Consider the following 23,712-nt stretch of genomic DNA (forward strand, 5'->3'; position numbering starts at 1 on the left):
AAAAAACACGTGAATGATCAAAGGATTTATTTTTTTTTTTCAAAAAATTTGATTTCTTTTTTAACAATTAATTAATTCTCGAAAAACTGAAAAATATTTCCTGAGGCCGCCATATTGTTAATTTTGAAAAAAGAACTTCGATCAGGCACAAGATTATCTACTTATAAAATTAATTTCTCTTGTCCGATTAATTTTAGATGATTTTCCGCAAGGGACTTCTGGAGAAGGGCTCCAAACAAACGGCGATATCTTTTACTAATATTAATTTTGTTTTTTTGAAATTTTGCTAAAGTCAAGTCGAAACATGATGTATTAATGTTATGTGTTTATATTTGTAAAATAAAGAAATTGACTACCAAACAAAAATCTTTGAAAATCATATTTTTTTCGGACCTCTGACTACCCTTAACCCCTGAAGGGAGTTTAAAGTAGACACACATACTTACTTTCGCAATATGTCCTTACATTATTGAAACGCACAGTTTTTGTTTGTCTTTTGTTGTTGTTGGACACCGATAAAAACATTTATTTATTTTAAAAACTTCGAAAAAGGTCTCTCATTTTCTGCATACTACATTTTATTGTGATTTGTGTGTAAGTAAAAGTATTGAATGGAATTTTGTTTGGTATTATGTAATGAACAATGCGAAAACTTGTCGCAATTCAGTTGTTACGTATTTATTTATTTCTGTATAGTAATTATTATTATGCCAAATATGGCTGGTGTGGGAAAGTTTTTTTTTGTTTTTGTGTCTATTTATTATAAAGTAAAATTCCTCATATAGCTTGAAAGGGCGAGTTTTTATGTATGTACTGTGTGGCATATGTAAGTATGTGTTTTGTTATTGTAAAACAAACAGAAAACCTTGTTGATTTGGTTATTCGTCATCGAAAGATAAAACTTCCTTCACTTGACATTTTTCGTTTATAACTTTGAAAGCAACTACTAACTATTGATGATTTAACCAACCAATGACTTTAGCGTATAGACTCACCCTAATGTGATTTTGGTTTCAGTTTGGTTTCAGAAAAGTTTTGATTTGTCGACAGACTTTCATGTATTGTACATACACACAGATTTCGTTGAGATTTGTGAAAGTACATAAATATGTATATGCTAAGGTATTTTAATACTTTGCTCGCTGTTTCAAGTCTTCGTATGCGAGTGAGATAAGTTTCTCGTTTTAATATGTGTTTTATGAATATATATAGCTAGTTATTTTATTTAGGGTAATAGTTGACAATTGATTTACGGTTGTGAAAACTACATAGTATATGTAAGTAAGTACAAAGGTATTTAAATTCGTAGTTGAAATTAATGTGCTGAGTAATTCGAGTACTTTGCTAATTACATATTTAATTTGATTTCATATATTTGATAGAAGAATTTTATAAATACATTTTTTTCTTTATAATAGAGTTAGACCCATTTTTGTAATGATATAACAAAAGCTGCAGCCCTAATATGTAGCACGAATGACAGTCACTTTTGTTTGGCAGAATATAACATTTAACAGCCATATGTAGCATAAAAAAGGTTGTTAGTGAAAGCCCTGTTGACAGTGCCGTAAAATTATTCAATCAAAATGGCGTGCCGCCTCACTTAAAAACCATTAGAACGAATTGGCGCAAAATTGGCATTCTTTATAGTTTTTCGTTTTTAATTTTCAGTTTAAAGAAGAATTTTTTAACTTAAAATTTGTATTATTACTATGTTTGCAATTTTTTTTAATTTATTTTGTATTTGTAGATTCATATAAATGATATTTTGCGATGCGTACTGCATTATTAGTATTATACTGCCTCTACTGCACTCTTCCATTACCCTTTTGTGTTTATAAAAAAACTTTTTTTGGACATTAGTCTCTACATATATGAAAACATTCATAGAAACGTTGCACATTTTTTCGAAAGAACATTATTCGAAAACTACAGCCCTGATTTTAACATTTTATGTTAAAGGAGAGCCTATCCAAAGCCGGTTGTAGATCGTTTGAATGTAACATTCATAGCAGGGTGTTGCCTCTTGTTTGTACTTAAAAAAAAAGTTATTTATCAAAAAATAGACATGAGTATAAAAGCATGGGTATCAAATAAAATATATTTAAGAAAAATGTATTCTAAAAGCAATTTTTTTTATAGCGTTGCCACCTGAATCTTATTACAAAGCAGCAATTTATCACAAATGTCAGTTCAATATTAAAATGTGGGGTTCGAATGAAAGGATTTTAAGCAAGTTGCATTAAATAACATTTTTTTTTTGTTTTTTTTTTTGTAAATTAAGCAAACATATATTAATTGTAAAACTAGATATATACGTATATCAATAGAAATTTAAATTTAACTTGAATCCAATAATATTTTTAAATAACTTATTTGAAAAAAAAGTTTTAAATTAGTAATATAATTTAATTGGATATCAAACAAAGTATATTGTACAGAATGAACAAAATTTTCAACCCCCGAATGGGTTCGGTCAAACACCAAAATTAAGAAAAAGTTTTTTCTAATCACGGTCGCCCCTTGGCAGGCAATGGCAAACCTCCGATTGTATTTCTGCCATGAAAAAACTCCTCATAAAATATCTGCCGTTCGGAGTGGGCTTGTAACTGTAGGTCTTTCCATTTGTGGAACATCATCAAGACGCACACCACAAATAGGAAGAGGAGCTCGGCCAAACACCTAACAGAAGTGTACGCGCCAATTATTTATTTTATTTTAATATCGATTTTAGAAATTTATTTAAAGTGCAAACGAAGTCGCGAGGACCAGCTAGTATTCAATTATCAAGTTGATGAAGCTCCAAAAAATGTAATTATTTTTGTCTGCCAAAAAAATCTGTAAAAATTCTTAATTTTCGCGCTTTGAGAGTAGGTTTCGTTACAACAAAGTAAATCGCTGATTATTTTTTCAGAAAATGTCTTCATATCCTAGCCGCACCATTATGGAAACTTTTATTTGCCAGAAGTTTTCGGAGAATTGGCGAAAACCAGCCAACCGCTGAAGATGAATTATCCTTCACCAAGACAATTCGAGCTCTCACGTATCGGCTCACACAAGATTGTTTTTCGGCACTCAAGAAGATCGAATTATTAGGTAATTTGCCTTACAGTCCTGATTTAGCGCCCAAGAAATTATTTTTGTTCCCAAACAACAACAATAAAATGTGAGGTCAACGTTTTCCAACGTCTGAAGAAGCTGTTAAAGCCTGAAACGGCTCATTTTGGAGGTATGCACATGGAAATTTGAAAATTTGTTAAAGCGAATTCAGAAGTATTTTGACTTTCAACAAGAATATTTTGAAAAGCAATAAAGCCATTTTCATTAATATTTTACGGTGCTTTCATGTGATATTCAAGAAACATTAAAACGTGTTCAAGTTGCTTTCATCTTAAAAATTCTTTCAAAATTCCAAAAATTTTGGTTTATTACAGTCAATAAAGAGTATTATTTATCCGTTTTGAAGCGTTTGAGAGATGCTGTACGTCGCAAACGGCCGGAAAAGTGGGCAAAAACCTGGATTTTGCATGATGATAATGCGCCATCGCACCGAGCCCAAATTGTGCTAGATTATTTGACCAAACACCAAGTAAATACCATCGTGCAAGCACCGTATTCACCTGATATGGCCCCGTGCGACTTCTTTTTGTTTCCAAAGTTGAAGTTATCACTTCGTGGAAGAAGATTTCAGTCGATAGAGGAGAAATGTTTTGTTTGCGTAACAAGTAGGCGTCTTGATGATGTTCCACAAATGGAGGGACTTACAGCTAAGTAATATACAGAATGCAGAGCTGTATTCAACATCGGACTGTTACTCGGCTCTAAGCGATTTTGAGGGAATCAACTAATTCACTGACGTAACAAAAGTTATGGCACCTATTTGCTTACGAAAAAACTGAGATTGTGTGGGTGATATACAACAAAAAAAAAAAAAATCAGCGGAACCAAAGCCTATTTTACTTCGGTGCCGTCTGAAGAACGACTAATTGAACGAGTATGTGAAACGAGCGAGCAGAATTCTGCGGCTGAATCCCTGATGACGAGGCAGCCGATGTTGCTCTCACCATTTTTACAATTGTGGGCAATTATTTTTTTATACTACAATTTACTATTTGGTACATTAACCGATTAGTAAATTTTATTTGTCATTCCTACCATTAAGGGATTACAAAATTCAAAAACTACACATCACATAAAATCCTACCCTTGTTTAAGGGTAAATTCTAATAGTTCATTATTAACGATTTCGATCTACAAATGACTTCACACTTTTATTAAACTGACTGCACATGTATAGGTAATGCCTAGAAATATGCAGTAATTAAAAGTAATACGTTTCTTTTTCACACGAATATGAGACTGTTATTCGCGTTGCGTGCTAAGGTCGGTTGCCCACAGAACATCAAAAACAGCGAATGTGTCACTCCTGTACTAAAAGCTCACTATGCTAAAAATCAATCGGTTCAAAGATGAGTTTAATTGGAGCAAATTAGTTTTTGGCATTGTAAATGTCGCTCACAAGTTTTAGTAGATACATGAGTTGCCCTTTCACTGTTTGGGAGGTTCTATGGTCTGTCAGTGCAGCTTTTGTTAGTTCAATACAATTCACATACAATATGCGCATTCATCATACATTCTTATTCGTTTGCTCTTCTGTTTATTTGTCAAAGTTTCCAGCTACATAATACATATTGCTGCTCCCTGGCTTTGATTACAAGTACTTGTTAAATAGAGTTTTCATATATACATACTCTTATATATTGTATATGTAATTATTGCATACGATTTCACGTTTTGACTCTACTGACTGTGTGTCTGTGTGTGTGGTCCTAGATTATTATACTATCTGTAGTCGGTATGTCAATAAAGAAAGTTTATTTACTATATATTTTTCGTTTCTTTGAAAGTATTTAAGAAAGATGTATTTATTGTAATACTTAATTTATTAATTTATACTGTTACTTAACAAATTGCTAGCATGTGTCCTTTCACTACATATGTATGCAGTATTGCCATAAGTGTGTGTTGAATAAAAAGTTACTATATGAAAATGCCAAAAATCGTGCCCATACCTTTTTTAATGAATTGTAGGTGACTTTAAAAATTTTAATACTAATTTATTTTAGTACCGTTAACAACGATCTATAAACTAGATAAATATCTATTTACTCATTTCATATTCGTTTATTTACATACAAATTTAAAGTGATCTTGGCTTTTCTCACAATTACATTGAGCGACATTAGCAATTTGTCGAGATGGGACGTGAAGTGATGCAGAGTGGAGGGACGTTCTTGTAAAAAGCGTCTCTATAGAACTGTGTTCGTGTAAAGCTGCGGCGGCGCGTAGTGTTCGCATTAAATGAGCGCAACTCTCTAAAGAATTTATGCTGCCTACCAGTTTCTATTGCAATTTGAACTAAACGAAATGGTTTTCTAAATGGCAATAAATAGCAGCTTGTACGTCAACAAACCAATTTTTTAGTTTCCAAGAGTACTTTAAGCAGCAAGACTGTGGATGGTTGCTCTCAACTTTCGGAAACTTCAAATTACTAAATCAATTTAACAACGAAGCTATTGAAAACGTAAAAGTAGAAAGTAACGTCTTTGAGCGTACTTGTATACATTAATATTAGTGCTAGTTTGCGTTATTTATTTTTTTGGCTTGGCTATAACAAGTGGCTGATGTGATTGATCACAAATATAACGCATTACCTAAATACTACCTTGATCAAAAAGTTTACGGAACAACAGCCAGGTGATGCTCTAAGCCCGCTGCTTTGAATTCTGTTTTTTTCTTGTTCTTGTTAGATTGCTACACTTTTGATTAACATTCCTATCAAAATTTGATGACATTTGTAAAAGTTACGCTGTCGTGAGTAAATCTACCTCTGCGCGTTTTTTCGAATTTTTGCAGTTTTAAAAATAGATTTGACAACAATGGGTTTGTAAAGGGGTTGAATGGTGTGAAAACCTTAGAAAGGTTGAGAAACTGTGTCGGTAATGATATTCTAATGAAAAGAGCCGTTTTCGAGTGACGGAAGAGATTGTGAGTCCATCGAGGATGATAACCGGCCTGCTTAGTGGTAGGCCGCCGACATCGAAAACTCATGAAAGCATGAATAAATTGAAAGAAAAGTTTATTAATAAACGCAACTTAATCACCAGTGAGTTGGCACATTGGACATTGCTTATGGATGCGTTCAGGACATTGTAGTTAATGATTTGGCCTTCCGCCGTGTTGCTGCAAAGTTGGTCCCAAAGGACATGAATTTCATGCAAAAAAGGAACTGCGTGGATACAGCTTTCCAAGCTGGATCCGACCAAACATCCATCAAACACATAATTACCGAAGTCGAGGCGTGGATTTATGAATACGACACGCAATACAGACATCAGGCGAGTGAAAGGAGAACTCCGAATGAACCATGACCAAAGAATCCCCGTCGTCAGTCAAAAAAGAAGGAGAATGAATTATAACAGTATTATACACCAAAAATTTTCGCTAGAAGGCCAAACAGTTAATAAGAAGTATTATTTGGGCGAAAACGTCTCATACATAACTGAAGCAATTCGCAAAAACAGAAAGGATTTGTGGAAAAATATCTCATGGCTTTTGCACCATGGTAACGCACCGTCGATCAGTGCCATGATTATCCCTGCATTTTTTTACCAAGAATGAAACGAATACCATCCAACAGCCAACGAATTCACCTGATATGGCTCCCTGCGATTTTTTCCGCTACGGGGAACGCGTTTTAAAGAAATAATGGAAAAATTGAAGACGACGCTGAAGGCTATACCAAAAGTAGAGTCTCCGAAATGTTTGGAGAGCTGGAACCAAACACAGGACTAAGTGCGTTGCAGTTGATGGGAAGTACTTTCAAGACGATAACACCACTTTTAAGGAATAAACTTGTTTTTCAAATTTTCGGCATATATTCTGGGAACTTTTTGACCAAGGTGATATGTTTTCTTGACAGTCACGTCCACGGTACCGGAGCGACCCGAATTTATACACAGCTATGGTGTTACAAATATCATTTCATACACATTTTCGCAAGTGTTTTATTAAGTCACAACACCAACTAGGTTTCTCAAAAAGGAAGGTGCGTTAACAACCCCCAATGAGTTATGCTGCGTACTCTTTTCTTATGCCAGTAAACAAATTATTTAAATATCCCTTGTAAAAAAAGTTAATATAAGTATATTTAAGTATCGCCCGTTTGTTGGAGGAATGTCAGAATTCAAAAAAAAAGTTTATTATAGTATGCAGAAATGGTAACTATATCTGGCGATATCTATTGACAGTGTCTCATTAGTTGAAAATGTGCCTTTCATTTTACTTAGGGTAGCATATTAAGTGAATTGAAAACTTTGACGCCGTTTTTCTTGACATTTTCATTTTTTATGTTATGACGTTCTTCCAGCAGACGGGCGATATGTTTTATGACTACCTATGTATCGAAAGTTCTTTAGGGTATCATTTAGCGAGCTGCCATTTCACTCCCCAGCGAACTCCACCGACCTCATTTGCACCACACCACTCTAAAGAGCATACTTTGATAGCGATCACTTGTACTCACCATCAAATTGTCGCGCATAGTGTAATTTACGTTATAATACATACATAATAACCCTTCGCATACAAGCAAGTTTGTAAACATTCTAACTAATAATTGTCTAATGTATTAATGCAAATCGTTAGAGTAATTTGTAATTACTGACTTTTGTAATATTTCATACTTCAACTCCTTTTTTTGGCACTCAATCATTGAAACACGCGACCTTATCACACATTATTTGATTCTAGAGATATTACAATTGAAAGTAAAAATTGTCTGCTGCTCAGTACAGCATGAAATCGAATAAATTGTACTAATTACATATTTACTTAAATTTATGTATATGTAAGTTAAGTCGTGTACATTTTAGTTTTTGTAAGTAAAGTTAAATGAACTGTTTCAAATTTGAATATCGATTGAGATTGTTTGTTCATGAACCTACGTACCTATTTCGATTTTCTTTCGCTACTTATATACTGTCTACTATGTTTGCAAGCAAGCAAACGTGTGTATATATGTACGCATTTCTAATCTTATTTTAAATTCCTTTTACCTATGCAGCGTTCAATTGTTTTTTGATTTATGCATGATTTTTGAATACACATTTAGAGCGTTAAGAGTAGAATTTGCTACATAACAATTAATAAAAACTAGATAAGCTCCAACATTTGCATATGCGACTGGAATAGTTTAAGATTTTAGGCAGGTGGCTAAATAAAGAAATGAAAACTGAGCAAATCTCGCTAACCCTACTACTTCTTCATTCACAGATAAGTTTTATAATAAACGTAAAAAAATGGTTCCGTTTTCCTCCTATGAAGTAAAGTATACGCAATGGTTACTATAAAAATCTAGATTTGCCCAGGCGAATGTAAACAAAATGTTTTTTTAGTAGCTGAATATATTTACTTTCTTGTGAAATTTATAAGGATATCATAGTTTGAATGAGCATATTATTTAAAACAATTTTTTGAATCTCAAAAGGTCTGACTAAAGATGAAAAACTTTAAAAATCAAAAATATTAAATTCAGAAAAACGAAATCATTAAGAGTGAATTTGGGGGATCGTGGCAGCAGTTTTAACGCAACAAATACCAATATTAAAAATGTCGACAACTTTACTTACTGGGGACGCATTATTTCTACAGACGGCGGTGCAGCAGATGACATTCAGTCTAGACTGGCAAAAGCCCTCGGTGCGATTGCGCAACTTAATAAAGTCTGGATTTCTTCTACGATTTCCACTATAATTAACATGCGCATCTTTAAATCCAACGTTAAATCGGTTTTTCTCTATGGCTGCGAAACATGGTTAATGGCAGACTTGCTCCCCAACATAGTACAAGTTTCCATCAATAAGTGCCTATGGCGGATTCTACGATTCTGCGTATCTGGTGGCCCAGAATAGTCTCCAACGCAGATCTTTGGGATCAGGGCAATAAACTACCTAAACATTCTAAGATACAACTTAGAAAATCGAAATAGATCGGGGAGACCTTACGAACGGGCCCAACTAAAGTCTGCAGGCAGGCACTGCAATGGAACCTGCTAGAAAGCAGACGGCAAAATCGGCCTAGGTGCACATGGAAGAGAACGCTTGAAAAGAAGATAAGTGCTACCGGGGAGTCATCTAAAGAAATTAAAGTCATTGTGAAGGAAATATTATCTGAAGGCCTAAATTTTATGGGTGATAAAAGAAATTAATGATGATAATTTTTTGAAAATTTAGTTCTTTGAAACTTTAAAGTCCTTTAAAAATGAATTTGATGAGAAAGTGAAAAATAGAGTACGCAACATTAATATTTCCACGTGCATATGAAATTTTTTCCTGATAACTTTAACTGTCTTAAACTGTTCTCGGTCAAGGGACTATCTCGGCTACCTGAGAGCGGAGCCAGAGATGTCAATCATATTGAAAACGTAGACCTTGTTGAATGCAATTTTGCAGGAATCACTTCTGCAACGAAGAAACTACCAACTTTTCACTTCCCCCCACCACAATTTCTTTACGTAAAGTGCTCCCCAGGGGAAACGTGAAATATACGCAGCTTGTAACCAAGAATGAGATATAATGAGATAATACGAGATAGCTTATTCCCAATTTCCAGCACTGACGTAATCGTTTGTCAAAATCTCGAAAAATAAAGTACAAAAAGTACAATGAAGGTATTGTAAATATACTCATAACTACCTGCTTTATCACATAGCGTCTCTCAGAACGGGACTTAGTGTCCTTGGTTCTGCATTCTTCTCCTCATTGAGGGGTATTTGCAACAAGAGAATGAAACAGTACGTTAAGGTAAGGATTCAAAGAATACGCTCGTATATAATCCTTTGTGGGCTCTATGGACCATTCTGGTGCATATGATAATGGGGGTGTAGATCAGTAGAGTTAACAAAACCTAATAAGCGTCAGAAGTCTTGACCAGTAAAAATTAATCATTTAGAAAAAATTATGGGCATTTTTATTACGCGATAGGGTGATTAATTTTTGTATATTAAATGTATTCTGCTGGCGTTTGTAATGTAGGATGAAAGAGCGATGCCAATCGCAAACGAACTGCTCCTGAAAGGATTAACAAAATATCGCTATAGACAAATAGGGTTAAATTTAGAATTTTTGTGCAAACGTAATTTCTTTTTGGTAATATTTTTCGGCAACTGTACTACATATTTTTTAGCATTAGCCAAGTATTTCATTAATTCCACGTAGTTCACAAATAAAGCTGTAAGACGTAGCAACACTGATTTTCCCAAAAATAAAAAAACCTTTTTTAAAAGAAGAAATTTCGTTACAGTCATGAGCTATAATTGAGGTTGAAATATCGCCAAATAACATTAGTAATAGCAATAATTTGTTGCTTTAGTGTTAAATCGCCCTTGATTTCACAAAATTAAAATATAAAAATTAAAAAAATTCAGTTTAAATCAATCCAGTCTTTTAACTCAAATCTTTAATTGGTGGCGCAAAATGAATCATTATATCGGAAAAGTTTTTATTCTTTTTGTCGGGACAACTAGTAAGTACAACACTCAGGCAACATTAAGTCCATTGTACTGTATTCGGATTTCCTTTTAATTTTCTTTAGATCTACCCGTCCTCCGAAGACATCTGATTAGATCTTGTGGTGCTAAAGAGCCAAGGTGGTCGCTTATTAACACACCAGGCCAAAGATCTCAAGCGAAGGCGGGACAGACGCATAAAAAGTGGGGCCCTCTGCACAAGCGGGGCAGAGTACACTGTATGTCACGATATCGGGAGATTTATATTTCTTGCAAATGACATTGAATGCCAATCACATTTGACACTTGTGAACTTCAATATACAAACAAACAAGCAGGCCTAAATAAAGGTTTCCACCACGCAAACTATTTTTATTTTATTTAATAAAACAGATATGCAAAAACCAACTTGGCTGATTAAGTTTACACCTCCTTGTAGCATCATTTTGTTCCTAATTTTTCAGCATTTTTTTGTGAGGAAATTATCGAAGTCACAATGCAATCTGATTAGAAAGGGACATGCGACTTTTGGGTACTTATACATATGTATCTGCGTATATACACATGTATCTGTTGCTCTTACATACATCTATACAAATGTATAATATATGTATTTGTCACTTATACTCCCAATTACGCTATTTTTTAAAGCACTTATACGCAGACCGAGGCTTAATATTAGATGCACATATACATACACACAAATATATTAAACTACCTCTCATCAATTTTTTAACTATTTAAATTGTAAAACAAGTCATTAAACTTTTAAATGCCGTGGTAGTTGATAAATATATAACTACTTAAGTATTTGCGTAGCTAAGTTTTTGATAAATCCATTGCGTGCTTGTAAATCTCTTGAAATCATCAAATAATTATGTATTGCACAATTTTTGTTTAATACAATAAAAGTACTAAGTATTATGTATATTTTTCGTGGCTTATTAATGTTTTGCAATAATGAATATATCTAATATATTTGAGACAGCTAATAACTGTAATAAATTTTTGCAATCAATATTTGGAAAATTGCAATTTGTTTGAATTTACGCTAATCGAGCAAACTTAACGCCATTCAGCAACATTATTTCAACTCCCTAAAACTACTTATACTATACCATCCTTATTCAGTATGTTGTAAATATACACGCTAGATGTGTGTGGGCATGTGTGAAGTGTGCACAAAAAGTATTCGTCGCTTAATTTTTTACAACATTTGGATCTTAGGTTTGGGATTTTTCAAGATCTTGGTTCGTGATAAGAATCTTATCACTAGTACCCTTTGCAAGACGCCTCAGATTTCCTTCAACACTACGACTCAACTATTTGAATGCGGTTTTTTGTTATTATGCTACTAATACTATTCTTTAAAGTAACAAGTCGGCTCATGCTAGTAATTTAACGCTGGTGTGATAGCAACACAAGAGTGAGGGAGCCAGGTTAGGTTTAAGGCTGTCATATATGTTTGTGCATACATACATTGAGAATTAACGTATAAATACTCGTACACCTACTATGTACGAGTGGCTATGAGAGTGTTTTGCCGCCCTGCATTATGAGAGACGCATGCCAATATTGTTCTTATTTACTGTTACTACCGGGATGACGACAATAGGTAACCAGCAACTTCATAGTTAAATTCAAGTAAATTAATTGAAGCTAATTTTCGGCTTTAATCTAACTGTTATTGTGCTCATGGAGTTTTAAGTAATATAACTAACATTTATAAGTAGGCTGAATAGACTAGGACACGTCTATTGACTATTTGAAAGTCTAAACTTTTAATTTAATTCACTTGATCGACGACGCATACTTTTTGTGCTCACTGTTTCGAACTCCTTTCATCCACTCTGTTCAAAATCGAAAATCTATATTTTCTTATATGCAAATATTTTTTCGCTTTTGATTTATCATAAAATCGTTTGCAAATTATGTTCCTTGCTTACGGTTATCTACGTTATGTTTTTGTTTTTTACATAGATGATGTTTGTATTCCCGCTTGCGGTGATGTCGATTGCTGCGGTGAATGTTCCGTGCTCACGCCTGCCACCGCTGGCACAACGGCATTTTGCTGCTGCTGCGCCGTCGCTTCGGTTGTCTTTAGGAAATAAGTGATTAAATCGATGGGTAATGGGAAAACTATCGTTGAGTTCTTTTCCGCCGATATTGTGTTAAGTGTCTATTTTGGGAGAATTCGAAAATGTTTTAGATTAAATTTTTAGCTCATACTAATATATTACTTTACAACCTTAAATGTATATTTAGGTAAGTATATTTAGTAAAGTCATAATAATAATATTTGATGAGCCATCAGCCTGTTCGGCGATTAAATCAAGCTTAGATTTCTGAATAGAGAATAATAGTTTTTATTACCTGTAAGTAGCGCAATTGTAGCGCTGCTGGTGAGCCTCCGATTACCTCAGATGCTTCGCGCAATGCCTTGGATGCTTTCTGCTCTCCTTCGGCGGCAATAACTTTAGCACGTGCCTCACGCGCTGCTTCGGCTTCGGCGGCCATAGCGCGTTGCAGTTGTACTGGCAAACGTACATCCTTGCTGTAATGTGAGGTGAAATAGAAGTAGAATAAAAGTTAGTATTTGTACAATTACATTTTAGATTAAATCGGTTGCTTATTCAAGCACAAGATATGCATATGTATGTGTCTAATAATATATAGGGACAATATCTGTACAACCCTTTTCTAAACGTATAAGCAATAGAGCACCGAAATGGACAAAAGTATTTTTTATTAGCCTCCCGCTTATTTACTGATAGGTGACGTCCTATGTATAAATGCAGAGCTCATAAAATATGGCGAAGAAGAGTTGATTAGACAGATATATGAAATAATACTCCAAATTTGGATAACAGAAAACATGCCTGAAGAATGGTATACATGCCTAATAGTCCCAATTTATACAAAAGTGGGACAAATTAAATTGTGTAAATTGTAGAGGGATAGCTCTTTTCAACGTAATCTACAAAATTCTATTAAACATACTGTATGAGACACTAAATGTGTATGCAGAAGAGATCGTGGGAGATTACAGACAATGCTTTATCATGTCGCAGATATTTGAAAAATGTTATGAGTTCAACATTAATCTACACTGTATCTTTATAGACTTTAAGCAAGCATTTGATAAACTTAACAGAAAATATATCGACGACCATCACCTAAAAGTAGTGAGTATACTACAAAAATAAATAAATTTGATGCATATGACTCTTATACACTCAAACGCTAAAGTAATAATGAATGGCGAAATATCTGACGAATTCGAAATGAAATCCGGCATGAGACAAAACGAATCACTATCAGTGCTTTTATTTAATTTAACACTGCATTCAGAAATAAACGAAATAGCTCAAGGGGGTAGGTAATTCTTTATTTAATTTATAAAAAATTATGGCTAACAATTGATTTGATTCATACATTAATTCATTTAATATATTAAAGTAAACAAAGAAATAAATAAAAATGTTTGTGGCAATAACCTTGTTGTCTGTCACAGCTCTTAAATTAATTAATAATTGACCTCTGTTATAAGAAAATCTCTATAGTGCCAGGCTGAGTATATGAAACCAGTTAGTGTTCTCCAATTTTGGCCATTTAGTGTATGTATTACTTCAGCGTCGTTTAACTTCTCTGCATTTAAGTATATTTGTCTGATTTCCTTCAGTGCAGGGAGCCTTCTTAAGAAGTGATACATGTCTTCTTTTTCGTTTGAGTTGCATAGTGTGCAAATTTTTACCGCGTTTCCATAAGTTATTGCATTCAGCTTTAACAAACCACATCTTGCTTTAAATGTTGTTGTTATGTCAGCTAACCGCATATCTTCTCTAAAGTATGATTCTCCTTTTGAGTGATCTAAGTGTTTATATATTCGTGTGGTGCTTGATAGTGCTTTTTATTTTGCCATGTTTAAATTTTGTAGTTTAATGTTTGATAAAAGCTGGGTACAGCGATCTTGCCAGTCCGTAGCAGTTATGTTTTCTTCAAGCTTTAGGCCAAACTCCATACCTAAGTCATTGAGTTGTTTGAGCCAAAACACGTTTTTTCGTAATATGCACTGGGTAAGTTTGTGCGGGAGTCTACTGCTGTTGTATTTATAGATATTTTTCCAAATGTAGTTCTAACGAATATAAGTAGCTATCTTCTACGTTAGTTTCTAGCGTTATTGCATAATTCGGGGTGAAGACAGGTAATTTGAAAATTCTTTAAATAAAATAACGCTGAAGTTTATTTACTTCTTCCAACAGGGCACAAGGGGGCACAATATTTTACAAATCGACACAAATATGCGCTTAGCGGTGATATGGACTCGTTTTAAGAATGAGCAGCGAAAGAACAACCATAAAAGTATTTGAAGCAAACCCTGAAGGAGCAAGAAGGAGAGGACGATATACGAAAGATTAAAATCTCACAACATAAAGCGAAAGCGGACTGTCGAGAAGAATGGAGGTGTATTGTAGAGGAGGCAATGGTCCACCCCGGACTGTAACGCCAAGACGATGACGATGATAATAATATCGGTAGCAAAAATTCTTCTGTGTAAGGTATACCATAGAGTTAATGTGTTATTTTTAATTTTTTTTTTTATAATTATGGTTTGAGACTTTATTTAATAGACTATAATTAAATACATTTAGTTCAACGGGAATTAGATGCTTCGATCTATAGTTTTAAGATTGACTTTCTGCGCTTAAAAAATGTTAACAGATTTATAATTTTATTTTTGTTATTCAAATTTCTTTTGTAAGCCCATATTCTATCGTTTTAATTTTAAAATAATTCTTTGTGGCTAGATCTTTGTAGAGCTGGTCCATCGTTTGCAATACTCTCTGTTTCTCTTGAAGAATTAAAATGGGTCTAAATCGTGTATTATATGGAGAAAAAACATAAGACCTCAACGAAAAAAAAATTTCAAAAATCAACTTGAAAATTGCCCTTTGTTGTAATAGAATTGATTGAGCTATAAAACTGTGTACCTAGAAATTTGCTGTATATTCTGACTATATTTTACATTTCATGTTATGTTATTTTTGCTGTAGCATGAGCTATAGAATATTATATATAAAATAAAAAAGTAAAAGTACTCTCCGCCATAGTTAAAAAAAAAATCCTTCGCTTTTCCGCTATTTTTTCGTAGGTGGCTCGTTATTTACACTACAAAATCCAGAAAAAAAAAATTTTTTTAAATTCTAATATATCTTTGTCAAGGTACCTTGAGACAAAAATAAACTAACTTTCAAATAATGTTTAAAATAATACCATAATTGTAAAAAAAGAAATATATAAACAAAATTAAATTAACGTTAAATATGTATGAGGCGCGTAGATACGTTAGTGATCGTCGAGTTCGTTCCTTCCCTCCCGTTGATGATTTTAAAATATGATGACAAATGCTTATAGTTGCCATACATCACTGTCATATAAGGTTGCCATGTGTTTAAAAATAAAATCAACATCAGTCAAAATTTAAAGCTTCGATAAAATTTTGGAAAATTTTCTTTTTCTTCGCGTTTTGTGGTTTTTTGTTGTAGTAAGAACTATATTTTTATAAAAAAATAGGGTTGCATTTAAAATTTTTAACAAGATATGCATTAGAAGAAATCATAGGGGTACGAATAATAGTAGTTAGGGCTTGTGTTATGTAATTCGTACAAAACCTCCTAGTGAATTCCCGAAAGAAAACATTTTGTTCCATGCGCCCCGGCTACTTAAAATTGAAGGGCCGTAGAAAAATCAGTACAAAATACTGCTCCAGCGAAGCGTTAGCGTATGTATACGGAGAATTATAATATTACGTCCATACATAAATCAACCGAAGCGTCGTTACATACTTACATTAGCAAGTAGGTACCCGGTATTTTTCACTGATTCTCTATACGTATTTCAATATATGAAGAAAACTCAACAAGATATGGAAATTTCTTTTGGAAATTTCAGAGGTTACTGATCATAGTTGTTGTTGTTATTGTAGCAGCGAGCTGTTATTAAGCATAGTCTCAGCTATTGATGGAAAAAAATCTGTGGCGGATTTTTTTTAGTGAGAAAAAAATGTATTCCAAAAATTTTGAAAATAATAAAATTTTTCCCCATATATTTTGGAAAAAAAAATTCTTTAAATATATTTTATGCTAAAAATTAAAAAAAAAAATATTATGTTAAAAAGAACAAACATTATTCACTTTAGAAACTCTATACCATATTTTTTCACATTGAATAAAAATCATACTTCAATTTTTTTATGCTTACTTTTTATTTTACTCAAGCTTACATATAAGCCACTTTTCAGAAAAATTTACGACAATTCGCAAAATAAGTGAATCCATTGACATGCAACCGCTCTACATTTAATTTTTTTAAAGCCGCCAGTTGCGCCAACCAATTAATTATCCACAGTTCTTGATAGCCAGCTAATCAATCAAGCCCTCCTAATAGAATAATAATTGCAATTAAATTAATTTAACTTGAACATAATAAAGCACTTTTATTGCCCCTAATTGAATCATTAACTTCTGAGCCATCAACATTATATCCATACCAGTGTGCATATGCACTTACTCGTATACTTAATGCACTTGTAAAAGGACGTTATAGAAAAATCGGATTTAAAGCTCCCATCTAACTTGCTAACGCTATTAAAATATGTACACAGCTCATTTACGGCAAGAGTATCACAATCTAAAAACATTTTTTTTAGATAAGTATGCAGAAATTACCAGCGCTCCTCTTTTATGTTGTGTAAAAAATTCATGGCGATATCAATCAACAGCAACTCATTAGTTGAAAATATGCCTTTACTTTTACTTAGGGAGACATGGTAAATTGAAAACTTTGAAACCTTTTTTCTCCACACTTTGGTTCTTCGGATTATGTCACTCTTACAGTATATGAGTGATATATAATATGTGTGGTACAAGTATGTAGTACAACAAATAATTCGTCATTACTATACTCAATTACGTGATTAAAAACCAAAACGTGACGTTGGATATATCGTGCAGGGCTTTCCTTGCATACTGCATAGATGTGCATAAGATACATATGTATGCATGGATGAGTTATTGGTACATGGCTTTGCTGCATGGAATACTAAAATACGTAAGTAACTACTTAAGTATTCATCACCACATATTGTTAGTGCAAAAATCGATGCCTCTACTCCTTCGCGTTCTCCTTAAAGATGTGCGGTTCTAAATTCTGCTAAAGCGATGACACTTAAGTCATGAATAGGAGGGGAAAGATAGAAGGAATCGCAAGCGAGAGTAACATAATATTTTATTTATTTTACACTTGATCGCAGGCAGTATGTCATGTTAGAAGTTTGATGAATTATCCCTTCAGATACACTTACTTTTAATTAATATTTTTTTTTTCACTTTAACTGTGGGTTTCTATATTTGGAAAAAATATGCATGAAAGGGACTATGAGTGATCTAGATTTTGAAGAAAGTGGCTATAATTTATCCTGCAATGATTCGGACGTTGAGGTAAATTGGATACTGAACACTGACTCGAACGTGGATACCCAGATGCACATAAATTTGCGGCGAAAATTCCAGAAAATAACGACAAAGTTATAGAGCTGAGGAAACATTAGCTGCGAATGAGCAATATAACTCAGTAAGCTAGATAAGTAAGGTTCGCTCCAGAAAAACAGAACTGTAAGAGCCGATTTCATTTTTAGATTTCCCCTCAAATATAAGAGTTTTGGAAGCTTTTAAAATGCGTTTTGAATTGTTGATGAAGAGTTTCTCAAGCATATTTTGACACAAATGGATACGTAAAGCAACAAATAAAAAAAAAGGATTGAGCTTCTAACAAAAATCTACAAATATAGCTCGCCTTGTTATGGATGGATATTGTAAAGGTGGTGTTGAAAAAAATTATAACCGTGTTAAATTTATAACTATCGCGGGCATCCTTGGTTAGATATTTCTTAGCAGTGTGCGTTCTTTGACAGTTTTCGTCAAATGGAGGAACCTATAGTTTTATGCCACCTTCGAGCGGCAGAAATACACTCGGAGGTTTGCCATTGCCTGCCGAGGGGCGACCGCTATTAGAAAAATGTTTTTATTAATTTTGCTTTCACCGAGATTCGAACCAACGACCTCTCTGTGAATTCCGAATGGTAATCACGCACCAACCCATTCGGCTACGGCGGCCGCCAATTTATTATTTATACGAAGTTACTAAAGAGACAAGTTTTTGTCTTACGATATTTTTTTTATTATCCTGCAAGCAACACATAACATGACTCTAAACCCTGATAACGCATAGTTGTGAAATTTAGGCAACGCCTGAGAATTTTGGTATGTAAAGATTTCTTGAGTTGGGAGAAATCGCAAACGAATATTCTGTCTTGCGGGGAAAATAAATGCATATGTATGAATATACATATATATACAAATGTGTATGTGTTTGCACTTAAACTGAGCTCATCCAGCTTTACATGAACAGAGCGCTCATAGTCATTGGTACGATGCTTACTTCACAAACCTTCAATGGCTTCGATTATTAATCGCCAGTTAAAAATTCATCTTCGAATGTGTGGGACTTCCCTCTTATTAGTATTGAAAGTAATGTTACTTTAGCTTCTGTGGGGATTTTTATGTTTGTAACATGAAATACAATTTTCCAAACAACAATTTTTTAGAACATATTAACCCTCTTGCGACTTTCCAAATTTGTTAATTGAGCGGTTTCTTAGAGTAGGGGCCAAAACGTAACGTTCAGTTGGGAACTACTGGGTTAAAATGTTCTATGGAAATATGTTGGGTTAAGTTAGGTTAACCTTCACGTAGACCTTTTCGTCCTTAGTTATACCTGATGAACTCAGATCTCTACGTTTCTTTATAGTAATATCTTGCAATAAGTCTGCGGCATCCTTTTACATGCAGATAGTGCGTTACTGCCCTTTTTCCTTCTCTCTAAAATATTGTACTTCCATGATAGTTTGCTATCCAATATTACTTCGAGGTACTTAGAGTCAATGCTAAGTTAGAGTCAGTTTTACGCCGTTCAGCTTCGGGTGGAGCCAATTCGGTATCTTGTACTTTCTGGTAAAGAGTACTATGACCAGAAATATTTCCGGTAAAATTTTATTGTATACGTCTTAGCCTTGCATTTCGCTCTGAAATATATTTTAACCAGTTTCCCCACTTTTTTGATATCAAATCAAAAACTAGTTCCACCGGTGTCTGCGCTAAGTCTTCCGATAGATTTGTCACAATTGTACGCATATTTTTTCATATCTAGACTTTCATTTTTATTTTTATTGCCGGTTAATAAACACGAAGAGAAATAATGCAGACAAATTCATACAGAAAGTTAAATCTATGGCCTGTAAGGGATGAAAATCTCTTGATGGAGATATGACAAACGAAAATTGCCGGCCCGCCAAAACCGGGCGCATAGTTAAGGAGACGGCACTGAAGATGAATCATCTTAATATTAAGTGCTAATCTTTTTTTGAGTGAAAAATCTTTTCGAAAGTTATTTTTTTTAAAGGATATATGTATTAAACGAAGCCCACAGGTTTGGAAATAAACGTCGATCCATACGAAAGTGTTCTTTGGTTTTTTTAGTTTTGCAATCCTCCGAGCAAGTTCTAAATGCCGCTTGAAGATTAACTCCATCGTTTTACAATTCAAAGGATTTTTAGATTAGCCAATGCATTCACATACGATCACATTTTTCTTATCGGCATTATATAAAATGAGATCTTTATTAAAATTTATGAATTTAAATTAAATTTAGTTATTTACCATTTAAAAATGTAAACAATGCCTTGTTTATTTATATTGAAAATGAATCGGAGTTAACTTTTGCAAATTCAGCGAGTGTTTTATTATGGGATAGATACATTTTCAGAAATCATTTACAAAGTCCAATTTGGTTTGAGCTGCCATAAAATTGTCGCACAGTGTTACTTAAATGTATGTAAACTTGTTAAAGGTAACCCATACTCACATATACATGTGTGTACTTACATTGCGAATTTCACGTTAATCTTTGACATCACGGGGTTAACGTGTTTGCTGATATTATTGTTATGCATACAGTCATGCACACATACATATGTACGTAAATACAAGCATTAAGGCATGTGTGTGCAGACAAAGCTATAACAAGTAAATCCAGTTTTGTACAAAGCTTAGTACGTAGGTAATGATGAATACACGAAATTTTGGCATAATAACATACATTGTCTATGCTAATTAGTTTGGCGCTTTACTGCAGCCAAATCGGCTTAACTCCGCCAGTTCATTAAGCGAACAATGCACCGCGTAGTAGTTGAGTATTATGGTATGTTGTAACTATTACATAGCTTAAGGGATATACTGGCGTTCCATCTCCAGCCAAATTTAGAATATATTTATGTGTGTGTATATGTATAATTTGTATATGAACAGTATGCATAAGATCAAATATTATATTTATATATATAACTTTAATCGTTAGAATATATTTTCTCATATGATGAATGTGCCAAAAAGATTATCTATTTTGAAAATTGGAAGGGATTTAGTTGGAAACAAAAGATTTTTTATTATAATATCTTGTATAGACAATGTAGAATTTGTATAGACAATAATAACAGGTTAATAGCCACCTTATAATTCTTTTCGACGAAATCGGCATGCAATTCTTCAATAATGATGATCTAATCTAATCTTTCAGTTCAAGAATTTGTTTGCCGTTGTAAAGAATTAGTTTCCAGTCGAACTTTTAAACAAAAATGTTTGAATATTTAATTGTAGCGAGAGTGGAAATGAGTATTAAACCCATTTAAGCTTAGAGGTAATTGTGGCTAGACTGTGGGCAACGTCTACAGACTTGCTTCAGATAGACTTGCACAGCTATATTAGATATAACTAAGTAGATTTTCCCAACAGAAACAAGCTAGTATTTGTATTTATTTAGATCCAAGTAAGCAAATAAGTATAAAATTCAAGAGCTGTCTACCTGCTTAGGATAAAAGAAGAATTCGAAAAGTTCACAGAATGGGACGTTACTCTTACATTCCTAAAGTATAAATATTAAGCTTCAGTCAAATGAAATGACCGGGAAAGAAACTCATTTTGCAAGAGTTCCTTAACTATGGCGGGCATTAAGTTTTGTGCCTGGGTTCATACTCAATTTTTAACTAAGCAAAGATTAATATAAAGGGGTTTCCAATAAGAGGTGTTATTTTGATATTCAAAGAAAAATGCCATTTTTTAATATAATTGATCTAATCTTTATTTCATTGTAAAGAGGAAGGTATGCCGTTAATAAATAACAACAGGCAAATGACCTCCACGACCACGCTTATGGGACAATATTCTTTTCATGAAATTTTCCATAACCGAATTGCAAAGTGGCTGACCTACTTCCACGATAGCCTCACGAATTCAATCTAAATCTTTCTTCAAGAGTGTCAGACTGGCACTTCAACCATTTCACCTACCTACCTAGGTATGCCGAAACCAATGAAAAAGGTAAGAAATTAAATATATATTCCTGCGATACTGTCGCATTTGCCACATATTCCCATACAAATGCTTGTGAATGCATGTCTGGTCAGATCCGGGCGCCCAACTGAAGATTTTAGAAAAGGTTAACAAAACGTATTCAACACTTAATATAAAAAAATAAAAATGAAAGTATCCGTAGTACTCAAAAATGAAATAGTCAAAACTAGAGCACACCCTTCTCAATAGTAACTTCCTTTTTAAACGGTTTTTCGTGATACATACATTCATACTATATTTTAGAACAGACCAAGTGTTTGGCCGAGCTCTACCTCCTATTTGTGGCATGTATCATGATGTTTTTCAACAAATGGAGGGACCTACAATTTTACGCCGACTCCGAACGGCAAATGGTTTTTTATGAGGAGCTTTTTCAAGGCAGAAATACACTCGGAGGCTTGCCATTGCCTGCTGAGGGGCGACGTAATATATATTAAAAAGAAAAACACTTTTTGCTATCATTTAGTGTTTCGTGCCTAAAGATTCGAATATGGGCGCTTCTGAATGATAATCACGCACCAACCCATTCGGGTTATCATAAATGTAATATCATAATTGCATCGTCCAAATAAAATGAAAACAATTTTGAAAATCTTTCACTTCACCTAAAATTAATACATACAGGTATACATATGCATCTTTATAATAAAATTTTAATAAATTTAGACTCTACTTACATTTCAACACGTTCGACTTTAATGCCCCATGCGTCAGTTGCTTCGTCCAGTTGAACCTATAGTCGTTCACATGGAGTTTTGCCGTTGTTGTTTGAATTGGCGGCAGCAGAAATCATTGTTGGATAATAAAACGATGATACGTTTCATCGCAATTCCAAATTGAAATCCATATCAGCGGTAGGGCGCAAAGCAAAACAAACAACAAAATATATAGGTATTAGTTTCAGTTTTCTTATTGACCTCTACATACAAATATACGCAAATAAAAATTTAAGTTTTAAATGTCTGAAAATGTGCGCTGATTTTGCCATTGGTGTTCTTGTCTATGGACCGTCTTACCAATGAAATCCAATATTTGATTAGTTGACATGATGAGTTGAGTTGCTTTTAAATCCGGCCGTTTTTCCAAGAGGATATTTGTTTAAGTCCATGGCGAAGAGCATGATAGCTGATCGATTTACTGCTAAATCTTTTGAAATTTCAAACTCTTATCTCTTTACAAGAATATTAATTTTTTTTTCAATGATTATAAACGACTATATTGCAACGAATGTAAGAACATTGCAACGATTTGATTTAAGCGCTTAAAAGAAAGCTGTAGTCTCTGTTTTACTCAAATTGCCGAATACTTTGTAAATTTCCATTGAATTAAATTTTTAAAATGAAATAGGTTTTTTCTTGAATAAAATACGTAAGCCTTATTCTATTTTCCCTTTCTATTGAGTTGAGTAATTAGTATGCGTACCTTCTAAAGAACCAATGTAATTAAATGGCCTAAATAAATTTTTGGTGTTTTAACATACATACGAGGGGCGGCGGTTAAGTTCGGAACATAAGGTAACGAAGAGTCATCACTTCGTTGCGTCAGTCACTGTTAGCTGGTGTTTTGGTTCACTTACAGTTATCCCTAAAAATTCTCGCAATTGGAAGCAGCGCGCCGTGA

General features: G+C 33.7%; 1 protein-coding gene across 2 annotated transcripts in view; it reads right to left on the minus strand.

The window, feature by feature from the left end:
* Positions 1-497: 497 nt before the first annotated feature.
* The window catches only part of LOC129240795 (band 7 protein AGAP004871), a 150,235-nt gene continuing 127,020 nt past the window's right edge, over positions 498-23,712 (minus strand). For both annotated transcript variants that reach the window (XM_054876786.1, XM_054876787.1), the window contains exons 6-8: positions 22,770-22,825; positions 12,941-13,121; positions 498-12,746 (exon numbers count right to left, since the gene is read on the minus strand). In XM_054876786.1, the coding sequence (XP_054732761.1) occupies positions 12,540-12,746; positions 12,941-13,121; positions 22,770-22,825 (444 nt within the window). In that variant the 3' untranslated portion in view covers positions 498-12,539. The remainder of the gene's footprint in view (positions 12,747-12,940; positions 13,122-22,769; positions 22,826-23,712) is intronic.

The sequence above is a fragment of the Anastrepha obliqua genome, chromosome 3, assembly GCF_027943255.1.
Source record: "Anastrepha obliqua isolate idAnaObli1 chromosome 3, idAnaObli1_1.0, whole genome shotgun sequence".
In the NCBI taxonomy this organism is placed as follows: Eukaryota; Metazoa; Arthropoda; class Insecta; order Diptera; family Tephritidae; genus Anastrepha; species Anastrepha obliqua.